General features: G+C 53.6%; 1 protein-coding gene across 11 annotated transcripts in view; it reads left to right on the top strand.

Annotated features, from left to right (window-relative positions):
* SNPH (syntaphilin) overlaps positions 1-23,762 on the top strand; it is a 40,225-nt gene extending 16,463 nt beyond the window's left edge. Inside the window, exons 3-8 of one of the 11 annotated variants that reach the window (XM_033094871.1) lie at positions 10,404-10,470; positions 11,220-11,440; positions 11,574-11,857; positions 12,473-12,679; positions 15,848-15,997; positions 19,366-23,762. In XM_033094871.1, the coding sequence (XP_032950762.1) occupies positions 11,676-11,857; positions 12,473-12,679; positions 15,848-15,997; positions 19,366-20,539 (1,713 nt within the window). In that variant the 5' untranslated portion in view covers positions 10,404-10,470; positions 11,220-11,440; positions 11,574-11,675 and the 3' untranslated portion in view covers positions 20,540-23,762. Of the gene's footprint in view, positions 1-8,753; positions 8,903-10,403; positions 10,471-11,219; positions 11,858-12,472; positions 12,680-15,847; positions 15,998-19,365 lie in introns of those variants that run through there. The other 10 variants (XM_033094868.1, XM_033094869.1, XM_033094874.1 and 7 more) reach the window with 10 other exon arrangements.
* The last annotated feature ends 331 nt before the right edge of the window (positions 23,763-24,093 follow it).

A 24,093-nucleotide genomic window follows, 5' to 3' on the forward strand; every position in this document is an offset into this window, starting at 1 on the left:
GTTGCCTGGTTCCACCTCAGCTGAGAATGTGAGCAGCAGGCAACTCAAAATTTGCACTGCTCCACTCAGATGCAAGAATGAAGGTGCAAGAACTGCGAATATTGATGTGGAGGCTACAAATAAATTTTAGGGAGTAGGTGAATTCACAAATACAGAATCCACAAATAATTAGGATCCATTGTAACTGTATCGTTCAACTTTCTCTGGGGCTGCTGTCAGGATTTGGGTTGTCGACACAACTAATCGGATTTTCTGAGTGCAGAGATATCATTTGGCATCAGTTCTGAGTCCCACTCTCAGCATTGCCACCTTCTTGCCGTGCGCCCTCATGCAAGCTCACTGGCCTCTGCAGCCTGAGCTTCCTCCCGAGAAAAATGGAGAGAATACCCTTTAACCTGTGGGGGTGGGGCGTAAGGGTGAGTTGAGAGAATAGATGACGAATACCTGGCAAGATGCTGATTCGATGGTAGCTTTAAAACTGTGCTTTCTTTTTTTTTTTCTCCCTTTCTTCAGCCTCTCCCCCACCCCACACTCTGGTTCAAGCCGTTGTTTCTCAGTCTAGTTGTGTAGGACACAGCTCCCTGGCCCATGCTGGTATCACGAGCTTTGCGCTCCCCCTGGCTGAGGCCGTCGGTGGCCAGTCGACCGCTCACAACAGCTCATGGCAGCTCTCTCCGGCTGCCGGCCACTCGTTGGCCGCTTATGGAAGCACACGGTAGCCCACGGCTCCTGGTAGCCCACGGCTCCTGGTAGCCCACACCAGCCCACGCCAACCCCCAGCTGCACACGGCAGCCCAGCTCCAGGGAGCGCTGTTGTTCACAATCTTAGCTGTAGAGGGCGCAGCTCACTGGCTCATGTGGGAATCGAACCGGCAACTTCGGCATTAGGAGCCCGGCGCACCAACCACCTGAGCCACCGGGCCGGCCCCAAAACTGTGCTGCTTTCACGCTTTCCTTTAAGATACAGTTATTAAGAGTGTTGTAGTCAAGACCCTGCTAGTACTGAAGATTCAGAATGTCTAAAACCCTTTCAGCTCGTAATCCAGTAGGAGAGACAAGCCCACCTAAATAGGGTACTGTGTATAAAAAGACTATAATATAAACAAAGTGCCACAGAGTTTTGTTATGTTGCTTTTTGTTTTTGTTTTTTGGGTTTTTTTGCCCTTTTTTTGATTTGCTAAGAAGCTTGCACTTACTTGGGTGGTGACATGAATGAGTGTACACCTGCGTATTCATTCTGCAAATATTTATTGAAGGCCTATGGTGTACCAGGCACTGGGAATTAAATAGCAAAATGGGCAAATATTCTTACCTCTCTGGAGCTCATATTCTAGAGACAACAAACAAAATAAATACAAAAATATATATTAGCTGTTGCTAAGGACTGTGGAGAAAGTAAAGCATGGGAAGAAAGAGAGGGAATGCTGGGGAGTGAGGGTTGCAATTTAAATCAAGTGTTTAAGGGATATTCCCTGAGAAGGTGACATTGGAGCAAAGACCTGAGGGAGAGAGAGAATATTCTGGGCAGAGGGATCTGGGAGAACATTGCAGGCAGAGGAAGTAGCATGTGCAAAGGCCCTGGGTTGAAGTGTGCGAGGAAGCAGTGTGGCTAGAGCAGTGTGAGCGGGGCTGGGGGTAGGCGAGGTCACAGAACCAAGGGGGATGGGCACAGGATGAAGGGCTTTACATCAGCCAATGTAAGGACTTGGGCTTCTATTCCAAGATGGGACCACTGGGAACATTTTGAGCAGAGGAGTGACATGATCTGATTCATATCCTAAAAGGATCCCTGTAGAGGTTGTAGGGGTTCCATCATCCAGGAGAGAGGTGGTGGCTTGGACCAGGGAGGGAGCAGTGAAATGCTGAGTGGTGTCACATTCAGATCAGGAGTTCATATTTTGGGCATATTGATTTTAAGATGCTCTGTTAGATCGAAGTGGCAATGTCCTGGAATTCTGATGTGTAGTCGACAATGATGGGTTTGTGACTTTTTTTAACTTTTAAAAGTGTTTTGCCAGTAGACCCAAGTAGATATAAATGATTCTGTAGTCAAGGACCCCTGAGATGCAAACTATTATAATATTTCAGATTAGGATTTTGGACTGGGATAAAGATACAATATATATGAAGAACATTACGAATAAGACTATATTTAGCTGACTAAATAATTACTACTGTTTACGGAGTGCTTTCCCGATGCCAGGTCCTAGCATGCGTTGTTGTTCACCATGCCTGCATTCTTGCACAACTGTAATTAGCCCCGTCTTACAGGTGAGACTGAGGCTTAGAGAAATGAAGTGCATTCCCGCTGCCATAAAGATAGTGGGTGGTGAACTTTGGAATTCAAATCGAGGCACATTTGAACGTAAAGCCATGGTTTCTTTCTGTTAGCTTAGTCGGTGAAAGGGAAAATCTCATTCTGAGACAAAAGGGCTTTTAAAATAGCACATCAATATTTGCAGAATCTCCTTTTTAAAGCATTTTTAAATGTTTACTTTAGCTGAATTAAGGCATGGAGCAGCTTTTCCAGAGAGGAAAGACTTCTTGGGCGAGGGGTTTATAACTACCCACCTTCTTCCAGGAAGCATGAGCCACGTTGGGCCCTGTCAAAGGCCCTTAACGAAGGCAAAAGAATTCAGCTAGATATGGGAAATGTCATTGGAAATCAGCTGGGCAGGAATCAGCTGCTGAGGATGGCAGGGAAGCTGGCGGCTGGAGAAGGAAAGAGGATCTGGGAGGGGGGATGAAGGATGCTGACGTGGGATCAGCATGGCTCCTGGGCGAAAACAGGAATGGCTGGGTGAGCTGGGCAGTTACCCCATGCAGAGCCTCAAAGAGCAAGATGAGACTTGGCTTCCAACAGGAACAGCGTGCCCAGAGTGGTTGGCGGGACGGGAGTCAGCTGGCTTGCAGCCTCCCCCTTTCTCCTACAGCTCACACTGTGGCCTTTGGCAAGTCCTCTGTTCTCTGCTTAGAAAACGTGGCAGTTGGATTAGATCGTCATGAAATGCCAGGAGAGAGAGAGAGAGAGAGAGAGAGAGAGAGAGAGAGAGAGAGAGAGAATGAATAAGAATATGAATGAGAGGCCATGCATGATTGTGAGTTTATGTGGTTCCCTGTTTAGGATTCCCAGAAAGACAGAAGCTCTCTGATTTCAGGTGGAGTCACAGGCTTTCTCCGTGGAAAGGGGCAGTGGTCCCAGGCAGATCAGATGACATCTCCGCATCCCCACAAGCCCTTTGGAACTTGTGTTCCACGGGTCCGTCGCGCTCCTGTCAGCACCACACACACAGGGCGACTTGGGTGAGCTCTGAGGGCACCGTCTTTGCTCTGTCCGAGGACCCTCCTTGCAGGTGCCTCTTCCCTTACAGCAGGTTCTCATGCAAATGTGTTTCTTGTAGCATTCATTTTAGGGAGGTCTTTATTTCTCCTGAAGAATTGGTCTGCTCCCTGCTCTCCCTTAACCATGAGAACAAGAAGACCAGGCATAATTTCTTTTTGCATCGGTGGCCAGGAAGCTCCGAGTCAAACCTGAACCTTGTTATGGCTGCCATGTTTGTGTCTGTGGTCAGGCTGTGGTATTCCCTTCTTCCTGGGCCTTGGCTTCAATGTGTACATGTCGTTTGTGAGCTGCCTTCAAGTTGGTGGGACTTCTGGGTTGCCCCTAGACTTTCCTTCCATGACTTCTTTACTCAAAAAGCTACCCTTTGTTCTTATTTTACTGAATTTTGCCTGGATTCAAGTGCAAACGAGGGGTGCAGGCTGCGGTGCCTCCTCACTGGGTCAGGAGTTGAGTTCCCAGCCCCGGCTGTCCCCCACTTGCTGGGCAACCTCAGACACATCACATGCTCTCTCTCTCGTAAAATGATGGGCTAGGAGAAAATCTACCCAAGATCCTTTCCATTCTAGAATTCCGAGAGCATGTTAGCCCCTGTTGCTACTTGGGATAAATGCAGGCAGGGCATTTATGACTGAAGGATCCTAAGAACCAAGACAGAGATCTGGAAAAAAGGGAGAATCCATAGGGATGGAGGCCTCCTCTTCTTCCTCTTCCTGTGATGGTTTCGCGCTGGAACCTCGGGAGGAGGAACAGAGAGAGACACTGGTTAGAGAGGACACATGAAGAATTTCTTGCTGACAGTCTTCCTTGCGCTGCTTACCACCTGTTTCTGTGATGTCTGCGTTATGGAAGCACGGGGAGGCCAGGGTGTAGGGATGCACGGTAGCCCTTCGTCTCACCGTGGTCTCAGAGTCTCCTGGGAGAGGAGATTTTCCTCTTTTATGCAGGATAATGATAGGAGTCCCCGATCCCTTGTATCGTGAGACCTCCATGATGCAGCAGAAATAGAGGCGCTCGTGACCTGGAAGCTCAAGGCGGCCCCTTGAGTGATCGTGCCACCTCTGCAGCTTCAGGTTTCCCACGTGTCAGATGGAGTAATCTCTACCTGGCCTCCCTCCACAGGAAACTTGTGAGAATCAGATGGGGTGTGGATTTGCCCCTTCACAAGGGGCAGCCTCAGTTGCCTGTGTCCTCCAGGCTGACCCAGAATCAGGAACACCAGGGAAACTCCCAGGGTCTGGCTGCCTGAGTCCGGCAGAGCTAGAAGGGCTGGTTTGATGAGGGTGGTGCGAAAGTCGTTGCGGTTTAAAAGGTTAAAAATAATTGCAAAAACTGCAAGTACTTTTGCACCAGCCTAGCTCCTGTCCTGTTGCAGTTCCCTTCCCCTTGTGGAACCACGCCTGTCCTTTTACAACTGTCCATTTCAAAAATAGATTATGTAGGTTTTAATTTGTTTTGATTGAGATATAATGCATGTACTGTAAAATTCACCCTTTTAAAATGTACAATTCAAGGGTTTTCAATATATTCACAAAGTTGTGTATCCATCACCACTATTTAATTCTAAAACATTTTTAGCAACGCAAAAAGAAACCTCATACACTTCAACAGCCATTTCCTATTCCTCCTTCCCTCAGGCCTTGGCAGCCACTAATCTGCCTTCTGTCTCTATGGATTTACCTATTCTGGACATTTCATATAAATGGAATTATACAATACGTGGCTTTTTTTGTCCGGCTTTCATTTAGCAGAATGTTGTCAAGGTTCGTCCATGTGGTAGCAGATGTCAGTATTTCATTACTTTTTTTTTCTTAAAGATTTTATTGGGGAAGGGGAACAGGACTTTATTGGGGAACAGTGTGTACTTCCAGGACTTTTTTCCAAGTCAAGTTGTTGTCCTTCCAATCTTAGTTGTGGAGGGCGCAGCTCAGCTCCAGGTTAGTTGCAGGGGACGCAGCCCACCATCCCTTGCGGGAGTCGAACCGGCAACTTTGTGGTTGAGAGCCCACTGGCCCACGTGGGAATCCAACCGGCAGCCCTCGGAGTCAGGAGCGTGGAGCTCCAACCTCCTGAGCCACAGGGCCAGCCCCATTTCATTACTTTTTATGACTAAATGATATTCCATTTTATATCACATTGGTTTATTCATTCATCTGTTAATGGACATTTGGGTTGTTTCCTCCTTTTGGCTATTATGACTAGTGCTGCTATGAAGTTTTTGTTTGAACACCTATTTTCTATTCTTTGGGGTATACACCCACCGGTGGAATTGGTGGGTCATGTGGTAATTCTGTGTTTAACTCTTGTTAAACATAGGAACTGCCAGACTCTTTTTCACGGCAGCTGCATTATTTTACATTCCCTCCTGTGGTGCATGAGGGCTCCCATTTCTCTATACCCTCGCCTATACTTGTTATTGTCCGTCTTTTTTATTATAGCCATCCTAGTGGATGTGAAGCAGTATCTTATTATGGGAAATATGTATTTCATAGACTTTTAACCTGCAAAACCCTTTTTTTAAAAAAAAAAAAAGTCTTACTTCAGACCATCCATATGTAGAACAGGTACAAAAGGAGCCTATTCAGATGAAGTGGGGAAGGAGACCCACCCCCTCAGCCATCCCAGAGGCAAGTTCTCTGGGTGGTTTGAAGACTGCTGGGCTCCATGCTGTCCAAGCTCTGGAATCCGAGTCTGACCACCAGAGACTTGCTGTGTAGCAGCCACTGAGACCACAGTCCCGTCTTGGTTACCTTGGGAAGCCAGGCAGCATTTGGCTGAGTTGTGGTTCTAGACGCCCTGCCCCTGTCCTGGGGTTGCCACGGCGAGAAGAAGGTTCCTGCTGAGGGAAGCTTGGGCGGGAAACAGGAAGCAAGCTGGAGACATACCCCCATTGCGTCCCTTCCCAAGTCCAGGAAGGAAGGTCCTGGGTGTCACTGACAGTGCAGAGGAGCGTGGTGGCAGATGAGGTTGTGAAGCCAGTGGAAGGTTTACTGAACCCCTCAGCTGCCAATCACCCTCATAGCACTGATCCTGTGAGATCCAGAGTGTGGCTGCTAAAACACTCCCAGTCTGTCTTCCATCTCCCACTGCTCTCCGCATTAGCATCCTGGGAGCACCAGGAGCTCTGCTATTTGACAGGTGGGATGTTCTGCATTCTAGTGTCGTCTCAGCAGAGAGGTACCCCCTCACCCACCTCAAGTTCTGTTCTGTTGTTTGCAGTGCTGTGCTTCCCACAGCTGTCAGAGGCTTGAGTCATCAGACACAGATTGTTCTGTTCCCTTGGAGTTTAAGATAGCTTTCTTCTTTTATTGGTGGCTAATTCTTTGAAAAAAGATAATTGATGGCGTATACAGGGACTTTCACTTAGCTAGAATATTACATTAACCTGAGTACCTGGTTTCTCCCCAGTGACTTGCTGATTGAGTAAAATGCCATTGTGTCTCTTTAAAGAATGCAGCTTCCAATTTTACAAATGTGGAAACGGAGTTCTAGTAATTGCAGGGGAAGGAGGCATCAATTGGACATCCATCACTTCGTTAACAGCCCTAGAATGATAGAATCAGAGAATGGTGGATCCAGAAGCATCTTAGAGACCATCTAATCCGACCCCTTGGTCTATCCAATGTGCCTCTTTAAACCGTTGTGTTCCGTACAGCTGTGTGTTGTTTGTGTTTATTTTTATGAAATTCCCCCAGAGGGTGGTGTTTCACCACAAGACATGGCATGTTAAGTGGTCGAGACACTAAGTGACGGGAGACGTCCCAGAGTGTGTTGTGTGTATGAGGACAGGCCAGGGAAGGTGCTGCCCTTGGACAGACAGGTACTGGCCTGGACAAACGGCCAGTGCAGAGATGTGGGAGCAACGAACAGCGCTTTCCTGAGGGGTCAGTAGGCAGCGGAGAGCAGATTGGAAAGCGTATAGAAGAGAGGGTCTTGAACGCCAGGATCAAGACTTGCCCCGATTTTTACTGATGAATTTTGAGGAAGTTCCAGGCCCTCTTCTCCATCGCTCCTGCGGCCGCCCTGACCTGGGCCCTCCTAATTTCTCCCCTGCTTGTTTTTGATAACTTCCTGCCTCTGTTCTTATCCCTTCCCAGCCACACTCCACAAAGGCCTCCTACCCAAGGACTTTCTAAAATGCAAATCTGGTTATGGCCCTCCACCTTTTGAGGTCCTTCCATGGCTCCCTGCTGCCTACAAAACAAGATCCTGGCCCCTGGAGCTCTGTATGGTCTGGCCCCCCTCCTGCTGCAGCCTCACCCCCAATGTGACTCTGCCCTCACCAGGCCCCTTAGTTTCCTGAGCAGCTGTGCTGTTGAATTACTCACTGCCTTTGCCCAGGCTTCTTCCTTCCCACTGGCGAACTCCTATTCACCCTTCAAGACCCAGTGTAAACTTCTTTTTGGGAAAGCTTTCCTTGACCTTCCCGAGGCCACCATTATGCCTTGAATGCATTTCTGTTTTGAAGTTCACATTACATTGCAATTATGTACTTCCAAAATACAGTGGTACCTCAGTTTTCTAAAGTAATCCGTTCCGGAAGACCGTTTGAGTTCTGAAATGTTCGAAAACTGAGGCGCGATTTCCCCATAGAAAGTAATGCAAAATGGATTAATCCATTCCAGATCTTTAAAATCAACCCCTAAAATTAGCATGACTTTTACTATCTAGTGATACCGTAGATCCATAAAATTTACGGCGTTCGTAAACCGAAATGTTCGTCAACAGAGATGTTTGAAAACCGAGGAACCACTGTACTGGCAATACCCATTTTTGAGTGTTTGTTGTGTGATGGGCACAGGGCTAAGCCCCATGCATGCTTTATCCCGTGTCATTCTCACAGTAGCCCTATGAGGCACATTCTGTCATAGCCCCACTTACAGATGAGGGAGCTCAGACTCAGAGAAGTAGCATGACTTATCCAAGGCATGCAGCTGGAGGGTGACAGAGCTGAGATTTCAGCCCAGGTCTGTTTGACTCTATCTCTGCATCTTCCGTCTCTTGGTCCCTGGATCCTTCTGGATCCCTTGGAGCCCCATAGGTCCTCAGGAAACGCTGAGCATGTGAGGGACTGATCAAAGGGGTAGATACAGCAGGGTTGCCGTGGTGTGGCAGGATGGGGAAATAGAGGGAGGCTGGAGCGAGAAGGGGCGGGGTCTCCGAGTACTCTGGGGTTGAGGTGATGAGAGACTACGAGCCCGAGCCCCACTTCCCGTAGCTAAGGGTTTCCTTTCTAACCTCCATTCTAAGTGGCAGCCTCTGGCCACCTGGGGACAGGCCTGTGGGACTCCAGGCCAAGCAGGCGGCATGGTGACAAACACCATGGCAACCTGCCTCCTCTCTGGGGCCTAGAGGGGAGGGAAGAGCTGAGCGAGCACAGGCCCCACACTGAGGTTTCGCGGCATTATCCTGGAGAGGTGGCTCCCTTTGGGCCTGGGTGGCTTCTTCCCTCCCATGAGGGACCCCTGCCTGCAAGGTCTCCGCAGGGGAAATGCCACTTCCACCTCCGTCCTGGATGAATGGCTGGCTCTGGCCTCCCAAGAGACTGTTGGCTCCATCCAGGTATAAACACCATCCCAGTCCCACCCCCAGACCAGAGAGGAAGGAAGAGGGAGCTCAAAAGGAGGAGGCGTGGGATTGCCAAGCAAGGTAGGGGCAGGGACAGCGGGGACAAAGCCCTCATTGTACCAGACCCACACACAGGTCCAAGGCAAGCCAGGCGTCGTGCCTGCCTCCCAAGACCTAGGCCTAGAATTCCACCTGACCTTTCCTACCCTGTTTCCCCAAAAATAAGACCTAGCCAGACAATCATCACTAGTGCGTCTTTTGGAGCAAAAATTAATATAAGACCCGGTATTACATTATATTATATTATATTATATTATATTATATTATATTATATTATATTATATTATATTATATTATATTATATTATATTACCTGGTCTTATATTATAGTAATATAAGACCGGATCTTATATTGCAGTAAAATAAGACTGGGTCTTATATTAATTTTTGTTCCAGAAGACACATGAGAGCTGATGGTCCGGCTAGGTCTTATTTTCGGGGAACCACGGTAGCTCCTTAGCGGCACTCACCCAAGCTGGCTTGGAAGGTGAGGCCCGTCCCTCAGATCTTAGTGCTGCCTCTGCTGAGAAGTGCTCCCCAAGGCACAGCCTCCTCTTTGCATCCTCCCGAAAGCCAACCGGGAGGGAGTAATGATGGGAAGACACCAGTGAAGCCAGGCTGCCTGGGGCTAGAAGCCAGAGTCTGTTAGACCTGCAGCTGTGGGACCCTGGCCCAAATGTGATAACAAATCCTGCCTGCCTTGAAGGATTGACATTTGAAGAAAGGGGCCAGGGCACACAAAAGTACTCAGCATGGTCGCCTGGCCACCAAAAGGCTCAGTCAATGACAGGTGATCCCTGAAGCCCTTGCCCACCCATGAGGAAGGACAGTCACCCCTGCCCTGTCCCAGCTACTCCTAGTCCAGACCCTCCTGTGCTCAGGAGGCAGGAGGCGATGAGCCATGGGTGGTTTTCTTGACACAAGTGTGGGGGCACCCTTTTGCCCCAGCCCCTATCCCATGGTTCCTCCTCAGGTGCCGACCCTACAGTTCCAGGAGGCCCTGCCTGGGTGCTCGGGGCGTGAGGGGTGGGATGCATGGCCAAGCGGGGGCGAGCTGCTCAGGGCTGCTCAGGTGACAGGCATGGTGTCGGCAGCTCCTGTACCGGCACCCGACACCTCCGGGCAGACAATACTGGCTGTGTCCTGGCCCTCCAGGGGAACAGGCTGCATCTGTGTCACAGCCAGGAAACAGGCCACCTGAGTAGTGCCTTTGTCTGCTCAGGAGGCAGCCCTAGCACTGGCCAGGATGACCAGGCTCCCCAGAGGCCCTGACGTGGGAAGGGGTGGTGCCCCGGGCCGGGGACTCCAGGATTTGCGATCCAGCCCCTCAGCATCTGGTGTTGGTCCTGCCACACACGGGGGATGTGTCTTGAGCAAGTCCCTTCCCTCTCGGATTCCTCATCTGTAAAGGGACTAATCACAGCACTTCCTTATAGGGTTTTTGGCAGGAGTCGATGGTGTAATGTATGTAACGTGCTTGGGTTCTGGCATCAGTGGGGCTTGGTGAGTGCTTGTTTCCCTGCATGGAGGAAGGTCTGGGGTGCAATGTCCTCAGCTCAGTCTCCTGTCACCCAGGCTACGGTCTTTAGTCCCTGCTCTGCGCAGGGAAGAAGGGAACTGGGGTCCCTGGAGCTGGCACAGGACTAGCATGGTGGCTACAAAGAGCTCAGGCCCCTCCACCTCGGGCTCCAGGAGTTCTGGCCTGAGGCCTAGGGCAGGCCTCCTCCCCACAGCGGCCCACACTCAGCCCAGCATGGGGCCTCCCCTCCTTAAACCCCTGTAGGGCTGCCCTTGGAGCCCAAGTCCCTTCCCAGGAGAGGGGCTTAGGGGGTCCTGGGCAGGAGCCAAAGGGCCTGAGTCCCCCTACCCACTTGTCCAGAGCACCAATGATGGGTCTCTGCAGATATGGTCACTTTCTACCTGGGCCCAGCCCACTGAGACGCCCCCTGGGGGCGGACTTCTGTTCCTACCCCTCCCCCCATTCTTCATCTGCTATGAGCCTGTGCCCCGAGTCTGTGGTGCATCCCCAGTCAGCATGTGCTTTTGCACAGACGGGTGCTGGCCTGCCTGTATGCAGCACATGTGCGGAAGGCCCAGCTGCATGGCCTGCATGGTGCACAGGCCCCCTGAGCATGAGAGCTGTGTGGCATGTCTTGGAATGTCAGGGACGTGCTACCTCTTCATGATCATGTGTATCCATATGTCTTTCTACACGTGTGCTGGTATGTCGGTCTGTCTTATCTCCCCTGTAGACGGGAAGCCCCGAGCCACGCGCCAACGGGCGCTCTGGGAAGGTGACGTCAAGACTAGCCCAGCATAATTTGGGGTTCCTGGTCCAGCTCCAGGAGTCCTCCAGCCTGCAGCCCCCACCAAGGAGGGAGGATTGAGCAGCACAGGGGTGGGGGTCCGAGTGTCAGGGACCCAGGGGGCCTGGCTCATAGTATCCAAGGCTCAGAGCTGCGCCGCCAGTCAGGAAACCCTGCCCCCATACCTGTGTCACCTTGGCAAGGTCTTCGCTCTCTGTGGGGCACATCCACTCATCTGGAGAACACAGGGTTGGTCTGGCTGCCCTGAGACTCTGCTGATCGTTTGAAGTTGGGTGGCAGGAACCTGCTACATTCGCTGGTGGAGGCAGCTGTGGCCAGAACCTGGCTTGCCAGGACCTCACTCAGTCCTGGGTGTCCTGCCGAAGGGTGAGAGGAGAAGCCATGCCGGGCAGCGGCCCCAGCGAGAGGATGACATGGCCCGGCCCGGCCCTCCCCGCAGCACCGCCAACGCGCCCTCTTTCCTCAGCCCCAGGGACACCACTCATCCCACCACTCACCCGGACCCGCAGCCTCATGACCATGTCCCTGTCGGGCAGTAGACGGGCCTCTGCTGGATCCCGCAGGTGAGTCTTGCCCTGGCCCAGAGCCTTAGCCTCGGAGGGTGGCAGGAGGGTGGGTCTCTGTCCCCACTCTGCCACCAACCGGCAGAAGGTCTTCGAAGAAGTCGTTTCCCTAGTTTTCTCATCTTTAAAATGGGCTTGCTAACATTCACCTCCTCCTGGAACTATTTAAGGGCTCACATGACACTGGATGTGAAGTTCTCTGAAGACTTAACCATTGCATTCCTGCCATCGTCAGCGTTGTTGTCTGATCTTCACAATTTAGGGAGGGATGTCGTGCAGACCTCCACTCGGGTCACTTGGCCTACCTTGATTTTCACCCCTGCTCCTCTTTCTGTCCTTATTCCTGCCTGCCCCATTCTCCTCCACCTCTTCCTCAGCCCATGAAGGGACCTTCTCCTCTGTGCTTGGGGGACCTGGAAGTTGAGGCCCGTTGGCAGGGGCAGATGGGGCCTCAACCTGGGCCTGCAGCCCTGCCCAACCTCCACTGTTGTCCTGGGGAGCCAGGAGGGCTGGACTCCTTCTGGTTTTCCATCTTGATTTGCGCTGTCTGTTCTGTCACCCCTGTCTGTGCATCCCCCTCTCCCTTCTGCTTCTCTTCCTGCGGTGACCCCGAAGTGGGGGCCCTTGGGGCCGCAGCGGCCTGGCGGTGTTTGCCCAGTGTCCGCAGCTGCCCACCAGCCAGAACGAGCACCTGCCTCTTCTTCCTGCCCCCAGGCGCACCTCTCCACCTGTGAGCGTGCGGGATGCCTACGGCACCTCTTCTCTCAGCAGCAGCAGCAACTCGGGCTCCTGCAAGGGCAGTGACAGCAGCCCCACACCCAGGTAACTGGCCCTTCCCCTTGGCCCTGCTGTCTGGAAGCTGCGTCCCTGGGGAAGAGAGGAAGGTGGCTGTTCTGTCCACCCCAACACTCACTGGCTGTGCGACTTTGAGCAGGTCACTTCCTCTTTCTGAGTTTTCGTTCCTGCCTGTAAGATGGATGTGATCCTTTCCAGCTGCACATAACCAAGTCTGTGACTTCGACAAACTAGGGGTGGTGCTTTTAGAACAAGGGGCCAGAGGCAGGCAGCACTCTGGTGTCAGGGACCCCATTTCCTGTCTTTGTGCGCCACCATCCTTGGTATAACCTTTTGTACTTGGCATTACAAGATGGCTCCTACACCTCCACGGATCAGCTTGATGTCCAAGAAGGAAAAAGGTAGAAAGCCCAAAGTCTCCCAGCCCCTAGGAGCTCACGTTTTCTGACAAGGGACACCTTCCCCAGGAAATTCTTTCTACACCTTCCTGGCAGGACCTGGGTGATGTGATTGGGACTGTAGTACGGGGACAGTTAGTGTTCTCCCTGGTACCATGTCACCCCACACAGAATTGGGGTTCTGTGGGGTAAGAGGCAAGAATGGATATTGGAAGGTAACTCGCAGTGTCTGCCATGTTGCTTTTCTCAGGGGGACACTTTGAGGGTAGCAGAGATGGAGTTGGTCTGGAAAGCAAAGGGTGTTACAAATGCAGCACATGCTAAGTTGTGCTCTCAGGTAAGGTGGACCCAGACTTGAAAAGCAGGGCAGGGTTGAGGAAGCAGGTAAAGGAGAGCTGTGGATCGTCCAAGACCAGGAAGTTAGAGCTGTACTGACGGCACCATCCTGTTTGCCTGGCATTGAAATACAAGTGGAAGTAGAAGAGTGTGGCTTTGGTGGCTTGATATGTGTAGGTGGCCCATAGCTGGTACCTGCCGCCATTAGGACTTCGGTCCAACTTGAGAGTTGTGGGCAAGAGGCCAGGAGACTCTGGCCTGCAGCTCCCGTGGCCAGAGGACCCCCAAGGCAGGCTTGTCTTGCCCTTTCTAGTGGAAAGGGTATCATTTGTGTGAAATGATGTCTGGGTGGTGCTGAGACAACAGTCCTCAGAGTTTTCCAGCATGACACACGTGGTGGATACATGATGTGTGTGAGGACCCATGCCCCAGCCTCCCGTCTGTAACCCCATCCCAGAACCAGGGGGCCCGAGTAAAATTGAGGTGTTAACGTACATGTTGAAAAGCGTATGATTAATGACTTTAATACTTTTTCTTTAGTAGCAGGGTTTTGTAATGCATGTCATAACTGCAGCCCACGGGGGCAGTCCCAGCCCTGAGGCTGCCTACGACTTCCATGGAAGGGTTTTCTTGCCCCCATGAGCGTGAGTGGAAAGGCCTCAGCTGTGGCCTCACTGCAAATAACCAGGCGTTCCAAAGCATGAGCAGCTGAGAGACGTGCATCAGAGTCTGTTTTCCTTCTTACATATATATATAACTTTTTCCCCACAAAGACAGAGCTATGACAGCAAATGTGTGAGTGTTAAATGTTATATTGGAGGAAAACACTCAGGAAATAAATGGGAAACGCTAAAATCTCTCCTTGCTCTCTAATTCTCATCTCTTACTAGTTTAACTAATCCTGGTTCCTCTACCCCTGGGCATGGGGAGAAGAAGACCTTCTTTTACACCACAAATCGGTGCTCCTCTAGCCAAAGTCCTTGCAGGGACCAGGATGTCTGCAGGATGAGCTCCTGGGGCTTCAGGCCATCTGAGGGCCACAGTACTTGCTGGCTTGCTTCTCTTTTGGAAAGAGGGTTTGTAGAGCCCACCAGGGGGGGCACCCTAAGCTCCCACCCCACGCCACATAGAAAGCCCCTTGCCACATAGAAAGCAGGCCCACATGTGACTTGACTGGAGTTAAACCTAGTGACCATGAGGTGAGTACGTAGAAGAGAATCATTTCTTTCTGTCCGCTTCTATTGCCACTTTCTCTTCAACAATTTACAAATACTTTTTCCTCAGTAAACATTAAACAGCTTCCACAAAGCTTTTCAGATTGCCTCCACCTTGGCTGCTGCAGCAACGGGCCTCACCAGAGCCTGTCTTTTCTGGGCTCATAATACGTCATTGCCCTTCTCTAGACCTGGGGTTCCCTGTCCCCTAAAGGAGCCGATTTGGGTGGCAGGAAGTCTTCTGCCAAGTTGTGTGAGGTTTATAAGCCAAGATGCAAGGGGGTTTCTTTGTGAACAGAACAAGCGACAGGCAGGAAGCTGGGAGTCAAGGAGGCCAGGATGTGATCTGTTGGTGGAATTGGGGTGCCCTCCTTCCCTGGGTGAAAGCCTCCACCCTCCTTCCTCCACTGGGTGGGAATTCCTCCTCCTCTGCACCAGTGGGACCAGGGTCTGCTCACTGCACATGTAAGTCTGTGCCACTCTGTGCAGGGGAGCAAGTGGCCTCCGGAGCAGTGCATATGCAGCCTGCTGCCACCTCAGGGTACAATTGTTAACGGGTTGGTGCCCAGAGACAGCAGTGTTCATGTGTGTGCTCACATGTGCCCCAGAGTAAAGGGTTTGCATGCATTTTGTGTGAACACATGCGTGGGCTGGTGTCCTAGTACGTGAGAGTGCCTGTGGGGATGCACGGGCACGGGTGTATATTCGCACATGTGGGCATGTGGGCACAAGTGGACCAGCAATCAGTGGGCTCAGATGTCTACTCCCAGTAAGCAGGTATGCAGGTGACCGGGAGGGAGAGGCCCTCCCACCCCAGCCTCCAGCCCCAAACTTGTTCTCAGCATCAGGAGACGGGACACCGGAGCTCTCTCTTGGGATGTACCACTGGGGATGTCATTATCATTTGTTTATAATGATGGGGGTGGTATAGGTAGAATGACCGGCATGGTTGTCAGGCGCGTGCTCTGTAATAGGTCCCCCCACCCCCAACTAGAGGAACCCCGAGCTCCCCACCCGGGTGCTGTGGTCTTCACTCAGAAGAGGTTTAATAAAACCCTCCTTCCAGAAGGGCTGGGTGTTCTCATGCCCGCGTGAGCCCTGACTCCTGACGGGAGGCCTGGCCTGGAGCCCTCTGGTGGCTATGGGACCAGGATGGTGAGGCTGGTGTCCCCTTGCCTCCGGGAGGCATAGCACCTGTGCCTTGCTGTCCTTTCCATCCCTCCTGGCTGACAAGCATCCCCTTACAGGCGCTCCATGAAGTACACACTGTGCAGCGACAACCATGGTATCAAGCCGCCTACCCCTGAGCAGTACCTGACCCCATTGCAGCAGAAGGAGGTGTGCATCCGGCACCTGAAGGCCCGGCTGAAGGACACGCAGGACCGGCTCCAGGACCGGTGAGCGGGCAGCCAGGGACAGCCTGGGGCAGCCCTGGGGACATGCCACCAGCTCCACACTCCGAGGAACTAGGGCCCTGGGGCATCTCTGGGAGGAAGGAGTGGCTGGGGGCTCCTTTCCTAGCAAAGTCCTGTGGGAGCCCATTTCCAGAGCCCCCACCTGTCCTTGCTGTCCCCTCAGCGGCTCCCTTTGATTACTTCATGTAGCTGTTTGGGACCAGGCCGGGAGCCGCTTGCCCTGTGAGTGCTTGTCAGACTTCCCACCGAGAGCTGCACTCTTCCAGTTTTAGCCCGGCAGCCCCTTTTGGCCACTTCTTATCCCTGGCTTCTTTCCACCTGGGGAATAGGAACACAGGGCATTCTTCCTGGCTTTCCTTCTCTGTGGGAGAAACAACCCATTGGCGTGGCTTTGCTTCCTCCCAGGAAGTCAGCGGGGGGGCTCTGTGCCCCCAGGAGCCTTCCTGCTCATCTACTTATACATGATGTACGATCAGGAGAAGCCTTTCACTGAGCTCCTACCTAGCCGGGGTCTCCCAGCAGCCCCTTCAGGCCTGTCTGAGCACATTCGTTGGACCCGAGGGCCAATCCTGATGCTCCCAGCCTCTCCCTTCCCAGGCTGGCGGCGTCATCTTTATGATGGAAGCTTCGGGGCTGCCCTCTGACCTTTTCCTCATCTTACCCGTCTTCTCCAGACTCAGTCATTTCAAATATGCAGGGGACTGTGAGCTACAGGAGGTGCTGTGTGGGGCCCTGGAGGTCGAGGCAGGCCACGACAACCACATTTTCCTTCTTTTTTTATGTAACCGTTTTATTGAGCTGTAATTCACATACCATACAATGTGATGATTTTCATTATACTCACGGAACTCTGCAACCATCACCAGTAGCTAATTCCGGAACATTTCATCACCCCAAAAAGAAATCCCACTCCCAGTAGCAATCACCCCTCCGCACCATTTCTCCCCAACCATTCCAGTCCCTGGCAGCCACGAATCTTTCAGTCTCAATGGATTTGTCACCTCCGATGTTGCCAATAAATGCTTGTCCACGTCTTTCTTGACCAGAGCTCTGCCAATCAGTTTGAATTTGTTGTGGGTTTGACCTGTGGGCGGTTGCACGTGGCGTTCTGTGGGCCTCCTTGTCTGTAGAGCTAGGGTTTCTATTTTTATTTCTCCTCGTCTTCTCAGTGATGCCCTGTGTCTACTTGGCTGTTTGCACTAATGTCCTCAGGAAGCAGACGGCCCAGCTCCCAGCTTCCTTTCTAGGGCTGGCCCTGCAGCGCAGAGCCGGCCATCTGCCCTGTGTGGTTTGGGCAGGGTGCCCAGGCGTGGACATGCCTGCATCTCAGCTCCCTAGCCACTCTGCCTGCTACCCTTTCCGGGACCTGGGCACTTCTTTACTTGCTATATGGTCACACTCGCCATACCTTCAGTTTGATACGTGTCAGTCTCGCAGTAACCTACCTTCTCCTGGAAATCCTTTTACACTCTGCTGTCGTATGCCGTGTCCCTACTTCCTGCGATGCACTTTCCCCATCTTGCTTCCTTGGCAAACTCGTCCTTCAAGTTCAAATGTAATGTCCTAGGCAGGGCTGTGAAGCTGTAACTCCCCGCGGTCCTGGTGGCTCCAAGGAGAGGGGCCGAGCATGCTCAGTTCCTTCTTCCAAACTCTCTCTTCCTCCCATGGCTCCGTGTGTCAGTGAGGGGCGTCACCCTAGAGGGAGCCCCCACCCTGAGGTGGGAGGAGTGAAGAACAAGTGCCCCCATACCTGTCAGCATGTCTGTTGTCGTCAGTCTGAGCAGCTCCGGTTCCCGCTGCCGTCCCAAGCTGTGTCCTGTCAGCGGTCCGTCCCCAGGCACACGATGCCATTGCTGACTTCCTGGCCACTGCAGGCCTTCTGCCCAGGCCCTCCCCTGTATTGTGACATGAGAGTCCTGGGCCCATTTCCTGAACTGAGTTTCCAATCTGACTGAAAAGTACATGGTGCTTAATCTGGGACCGTCCCTCTGCTGGGCTCGTAAACCCCAAAGTGACATCGTGCCATTTGGGGATTCTATTGACGCGAATGCAGGGTTTGGGGTGATACGGCGTGGGCCGTGTCACCGAAAGGTGTGCTGGAGGGTCACCCAGCGTGCGCTTTCCAGTCTCGGGAGGATTTTCCTCCTTTCTCACTGCTTTTAATCCGTCCTGTCCAGCCGCCCCCTGGTGTTACCTCTGGGCTTGGTGGCATCTTTTTCTAACTGGCCTCCTTCCCCTGTGCCCTGGCCCCACCCTGGATTAATCTGTGACTCCTGGATTTAAAAAGCCTGAGAGTTTCTGGACAAGAGTCTGCCAACTGTCTGGTTTGCCTGGCACTTGCCTCTCCTCTCAGGTAGGGTTTCCAGGAGGGAATTCCCGCCGGTTCTCAGGAATTTTTTTTCGCTTTCCTGTTCCCAAATTCCGAGATATAAACTGTTTTCTGTTCTCCACGATGAATTATTTCCACAAAGTGACGGCCAATACTACCAACCACCTGGGTTCAAGGAGCTGATTTTCCCGATTTCCTGACCAACTTTTCTCGGGATTTGGGAACGGGAAAGCGAAAAAAATTCCTGAGAATGAGCGGGAATTCCTGTCTGGAAACCCTTCTCTCAGGGGTAGCTCTGTGCCTTTTTCATCCATCATTTTGACTTTCATCTTTACAGTAGATACCAAAAAGAAACATCCAGGCTGACTAAAGGAGGGCCACCCTGTTTTCGTCATTCTCCTCTGATTCATCCTCCACTTCTCCCTCTACTTGAGGGAAGATGGAAAATTATCAGCTTTCCCCCCACACACGCTGAAGGCGGTAGTTTCTCTCTTAAACACTAAGTGGACCACCTCCCTCTTCCCAGGGTCTCTGGCCAAATATTGCCCCATTTAAAATCTCTACAACCAGCTTTAGTAGGAGGCCACATCCCTTTCCATAAAGCAGAGATTTTAGGTTTCATTTTTGTTGTTTTATGTCAAGATTTTAATATTGCTGTATTAGGTTTTGATGGTTGTAGCATTTTAAAACTGAGACCCTTTATTGTCTAGTCTCTTCCGTAGGTAACGGATCTAAATTAAGCCGGGGGGCGATGGGGGTGCCCTGTGTAGTGTCTGCTATCGCCATGTCTTCTGCCCCCACCCAGGAGGAGGCCTCTCCTCTCTTCACCCCTCGGCCCCTCCCCCCACACGTCTCCCCCTATGGAATAAAGAGAAGAAGGAGACATTGAGTTGTTCCTTTTGGTTTTAGCTCTGAGTGGCAGCAGCACAGGCCCTCTGTCCTTGGGGCAGCGCACTCCTCGCCTGTCCTTGGTGGCCGTGACAGGCCAGGCAGTGAGCGTGTGTGTCTCGTCTGCTCGCAGGGACACAGAGATCGATGACTTGAAGACGCAGCTGTCCCGCATGCAGGAAGACTGGATCGAGGAGGAGTGCCACCGCGTGGAGGCGCAGCTGGCCCTGAAGGAGGCCCGCAAGGAGATCAAGCAGCTCAAGCAGGTCATCGACACGGTCAAGAACAACCTGATGGAGAAGGACAAAGGGCTGCAGAAGTACTTTGTGGACATCAACATCCAGAACAAGAAGCTGGAGACACTGCTGCACAGCATGGAGGTGGCCCAGGATGGCGTGGCCAAGGAGGACGGCACCGGGGAGTCCGCCGGCGGCTCTCCTGCGCGCTCCCTCACCCGAAGCTCCACCTACACCAAGCTGAGTGACCCCGCCGTCTGCGGTGACCACCCCCCCGGGGACCACCCTGGCTCCTCCACTGAGGATGGGGCTGACAGTGGCTTCGTGGCGAACGATGACACAATGAGCCGGACGGACGTGCTGGAGGCCAGCAGCCTGCTGTCATCAGGGGTGGACTGTGGCCCTGAGGAGACCTCGCTGCACAGCTCCTTAAGCCTGGGCCCCCGCTTCCCTGCCAGCAACACCTACGAGAAGCTGCTATGTGGCATGGAGGCCGGCGTGCAGGCCAGCTGCATGCAGGAGCGTGCCATCCAGACGGATTTGGTGCCATACCAGCCTGACCTGGACACCATCCTGGAGAAGGTGACCAAGGCCCAGGTCTGCGGGACAGGCCCCGAGTCAGGGGACAGGTGCCCGGAGCCGGATCCCCACCCCTCAGGGCCCAGAGACCCCAACTCAGCAGTGGTGGTGACGGTGGGTGATGAGCTTGAGGCCCCAGAGCCCATCACCCGTGGGCCCACCCCCCATGGGCCTGGTGCCAACCCCAACCCCGGCCTGTCGGTGAGTGTGGCATGCCCCATGGAAGACGAGGAGGAGGCGGCCGCAGCCGAGAAGGAGCCCAAGAGCTACTGGAGCCGCCACTACATCGTGGATCTGCTGGCCGTGGTGGTGCCGGCCGTGCCCACGGTGGCCTGGCTCTGCCGCTCACAGCGGCGCCAGGGCCAGCCCATTTACAACATCAGCTCCCTGCTGCGGGGCTGCTGCACCGTGGCCTTGCACTCCATCCGCAGGATCAGCTGCCGCTCGCTAAGCCAGCAGGGCCCCGGCACAGCCGGCGGCTCCCAGCTCTGAGAAGCCCCCTCCGGCCAGTGGCTCCGGCAGCCTGACCGCTGATTGTAGGGGTGCCGTCCTCCCTCTCACACATTCCCGTGGGGCATCATCTTATTTATTTAGTTTTGGGCTTGGAAGTGGTTTTTTTCAGGATGTTAACAGCGTCAGGGAGCTGGGAGCCAGGGTTGGGGAATGGCATCCCAGAGCTTGGACAGGGGAGAAGGGAAGAGAGACGTGGGGCAGGGAGGCACGCTGGTTGGACAAACCACAGGGAGGGTAGGTGGTGAGGTCCCGAACCCAGCCCCCGCCCACCTGGCCCTTCACAAGGACAGCGCTGCTCAGGAAGTCTCCAGTATATTGATTCGGGGAGGCTGGGCCCAAGTAGCCTCCCCATGTCCCCGCCAACCCCATATCCTGGCCAGTTCCCTGCTCACCCCACGCCTTCTCTCCCAGGCCACCCCTTGCCCTCAGCCCGGCTCCTGAGCCAGTATTATGTCCTCACATGGACTGCAGCTGCAGTCCAAAGTACAGGCCCCTGACCCAGGACTCCAAGCAGGGTCTGGAACCACTGGGCCTGGGCTGGAGCTCCAGCCTCCTCAAGCTGCTCCCCACTTTGGGATTCAGAAGCATAGTCCAGGTCACGGGCTGGAGGAAAGACAGTGATGGGCAAGAGGTAGCCGAGGGCAGTATGGGTTCTCCATCTGTCTGTGCATCCCGGATCTTCTCCACGCTCCACTTTCCTCCTGCGCTTCTGGGTGTGTCCGATAATTCTTCCTGCGAGAGCTAAGCCCGACAGGCTCCTCGCTGGGGTAGGAATTCTCCCCTCCAGAGAGTCTGCCAGCGCAAGGAGAGGAGGCAGGGGCCGCAGCTCCAGGGGCTCTTCCAGCCATCTGAGGTGGGGCTTGGGAGCCAGGGCTGGACTCAGCAGTCCTCAGCAGGTGTGAAAAGCCAGAGGCCATGATGGCCCCTGGAGCTGGACCCGTTTTTCCGGGGGCTTCAGCCCAACTTCTGTTTTGCACTTTGTTCATTTTCGGGCTTGGTTCTCACACCTCCCAAGATCTCCTGTGAAGTGGCTGCTTGCTTTCTAGGGTGAGCGTTCCTGAATCTTAGATCTATCTGCCTGGGGGAGGCGGAGCAAGATTCAGCAGGATGAATGGCAAGACGGAGTACAGAAGCCATGATGTTATCTAGGACAAAGCAGGGTGCCCTGGGATGTGTTCTGAGCAGGGACAGGGCAGGGACAGTGGGAGCCCTACAGCTTCCCTGCTCCCAGCCCGAGCCCAGTTGGCCTAGGAAAGTTCTCTGTCCCCCCTCCTTCCCTGGGACCATATCTGGGCCCCCTGGCAAAGCTGCTGACATTTTATTACCATTGTTATTTTACAAAGTAAATCCGCTCCTCTTCCCCTGCAGGGCTGACACCCATCTGGTCGTCCCACCGACTCTTCAGAGTTAGGCCCCACATTTTAGGGGGTTGGTGGGACCCTGTGCCCTACTCACCCCTCTGGCCTAGGGGACACTCTGGTTCTCTGCCAAGGTTGCTTGCCCGCCCCTGCTGCTCCCACAGCCGCTGCCTGACTCGTGGGCTCCGCCCTTCCTCTCTGTGCCCTCCCTTCGAGACAGGGCACCTGCATGCATTGGGAGTGGACAGCCAGCCCAGCCATCGGGGCCACCGCCCCTCTGCCACGCGCTTTGTGCCTCCAAAACTCCCCCACCTCGGTCGGGGCCTCAGACCAGCCATCCTTTGTGGAGCGCCCCCTGCCCCAGCCGAACCAAACCCGAACTCCTGGGGGCTGCCCCCAGGACACTGGGGTCACGACATGGAGGGGCCGTGGACAAACCCAATCCAAAGCCAAGCCAGGACTGGCCGCGGACCCAGCCTCCTGTGCCGTGTACTCACGGAGCTGCGTAGTGAGTGTCTCCTTAGAAATAGTCAAAGCTTTGCCGAGAAAATAAATGTATGACTCTATTTGACAACCTAAAATCTATATATTTTTCACCACTGGAATTTAGTGGAGCTGCATAGCCCCTCTGCTCCTGTCCGTGTCTTGCTGTTTGTGGCCTTCCTATTGTGTCTTGTGTTTTGGTGGATGTGGTCAGGGCTGGGGCCACAGTCCATGCCGTCCCTGCTGCTGGAGAAGCCGCTGGTAAAGGGCTGTCCTGGGCCTGGACCCAGGGCCTCTGGATGAGGTGAGTGGGGCCGGCTGCCGCCCTCCATTCCTGCTCTGGCCCGAGACCGACCTGCCTATCTGGGTCACAGGGGCCCTCGCCCACAGTGCTGAGGGTCCCCTCTTTGGGGAGTCCAATGGGACCTTCCACAGGCTTCTCTTCACGTCAGTGGAGGAGGCAGCTCACTGGCTGCCCTGGGACGGACCCTGGGAGACCATTTGGTCGGTGGTCCCGTGGGGCTCCTACGTGTGTGCATGTGTGTGCTCAGTGTCCACATCTATGCAAAAGGTGCAGCGCAGCCTGTGCAGCTCCAGGAGGTAGAGGCATGGCAGCCTGAGCCCCTGTCTATGCAGGGCACAGAATGCAGGGCTGGAGGGCAAGGCCAGGGGCTGGGCCGTCGAGTGCTCATCCTCCAAATACCTGCTTAATACCTCCTCCTGGTGGGCTGTCACCTTTCCCTCCCGCCCTCGGCTTCTGGAGCAGAAATCTTTGGGGCATCCCCACACCCCAGCGTCTGGCCAGAGCTGATTAGATCCGAAGGGGCAGTGTCCCCAGGAACTGCCTTCCTGGTACTGCTAGTCCCTTGGAGCTCAACAGCCAGAAGTGGCCTCTTAGCTGTAGGGCCTAGGGCCCGAGTGGCCCTGCTGCTTCTCTGATCCAGGCTCCGGCAGGAGTCAGAGTCGGGGGCCAGGACTCTGCACACAGAGCTGGCCTCGAGCGGAGTTTACCAAATATCTCCCAAAGGGATAACTTAGCTTTTCAGTGAACACCCTTCCCAATCACCACGAGACAGGGGCATCTGACAGCCCCTTGGGGAGGGGTGGGCACATGACAAGGTTCTGGGCAAAGGCCCACGGAGGGGCCTCTGCCTGGTGACCTCCTAATTCCCTCTCTGACCTGGGGCACAGTGCAAACAAGTCACAGTGCACTCTCATATTTGGCCATCCCCTTGACAGAATTCAGGGGATTCAGGAAGGAGGGAGGTGGGGAGGGGTCTTCACTTTGGTCTCCTTTGTCTTTTTGTTCAGACAGAGTTGTACCTACAGCAGACAGCTCTGAATTAAAGCATGAAAACACACAAGACCCTCAGCCTGTGTTCTTTATATCGTCTTTTTTCAGGGGGAGGGGTGAAGAGGGCTCCAACTGTCCCCGCCTGTATGGGACACATAATGTGCACACTGGACAAAGCCAAACAGCAGAGATCTCTTCCAAGGTCGAAGGAACGAGATAGCTTCATGCTGGTTTAGTTCTGCCGTGCAGCTGATGTGGGCACGGGACTAGACAAAGGATCTAGAAGCGTCTCCCTTGGTCCCCCTGAGTGTCAGACCCTGTAATGTCATGCATTCCCTCCTCTCCAGCACCCTGAGGTAGTTCTCAGGCCCATTCTGCACATATAGAAGCAGTCTGTG

This window comes from Rhinolophus ferrumequinum, chromosome 23 (assembly GCF_004115265.2).
Source record: "Rhinolophus ferrumequinum isolate MPI-CBG mRhiFer1 chromosome 23, mRhiFer1_v1.p, whole genome shotgun sequence".
Taxonomy (NCBI): domain Eukaryota; kingdom Metazoa; phylum Chordata; class Mammalia; order Chiroptera; family Rhinolophidae; genus Rhinolophus; species Rhinolophus ferrumequinum.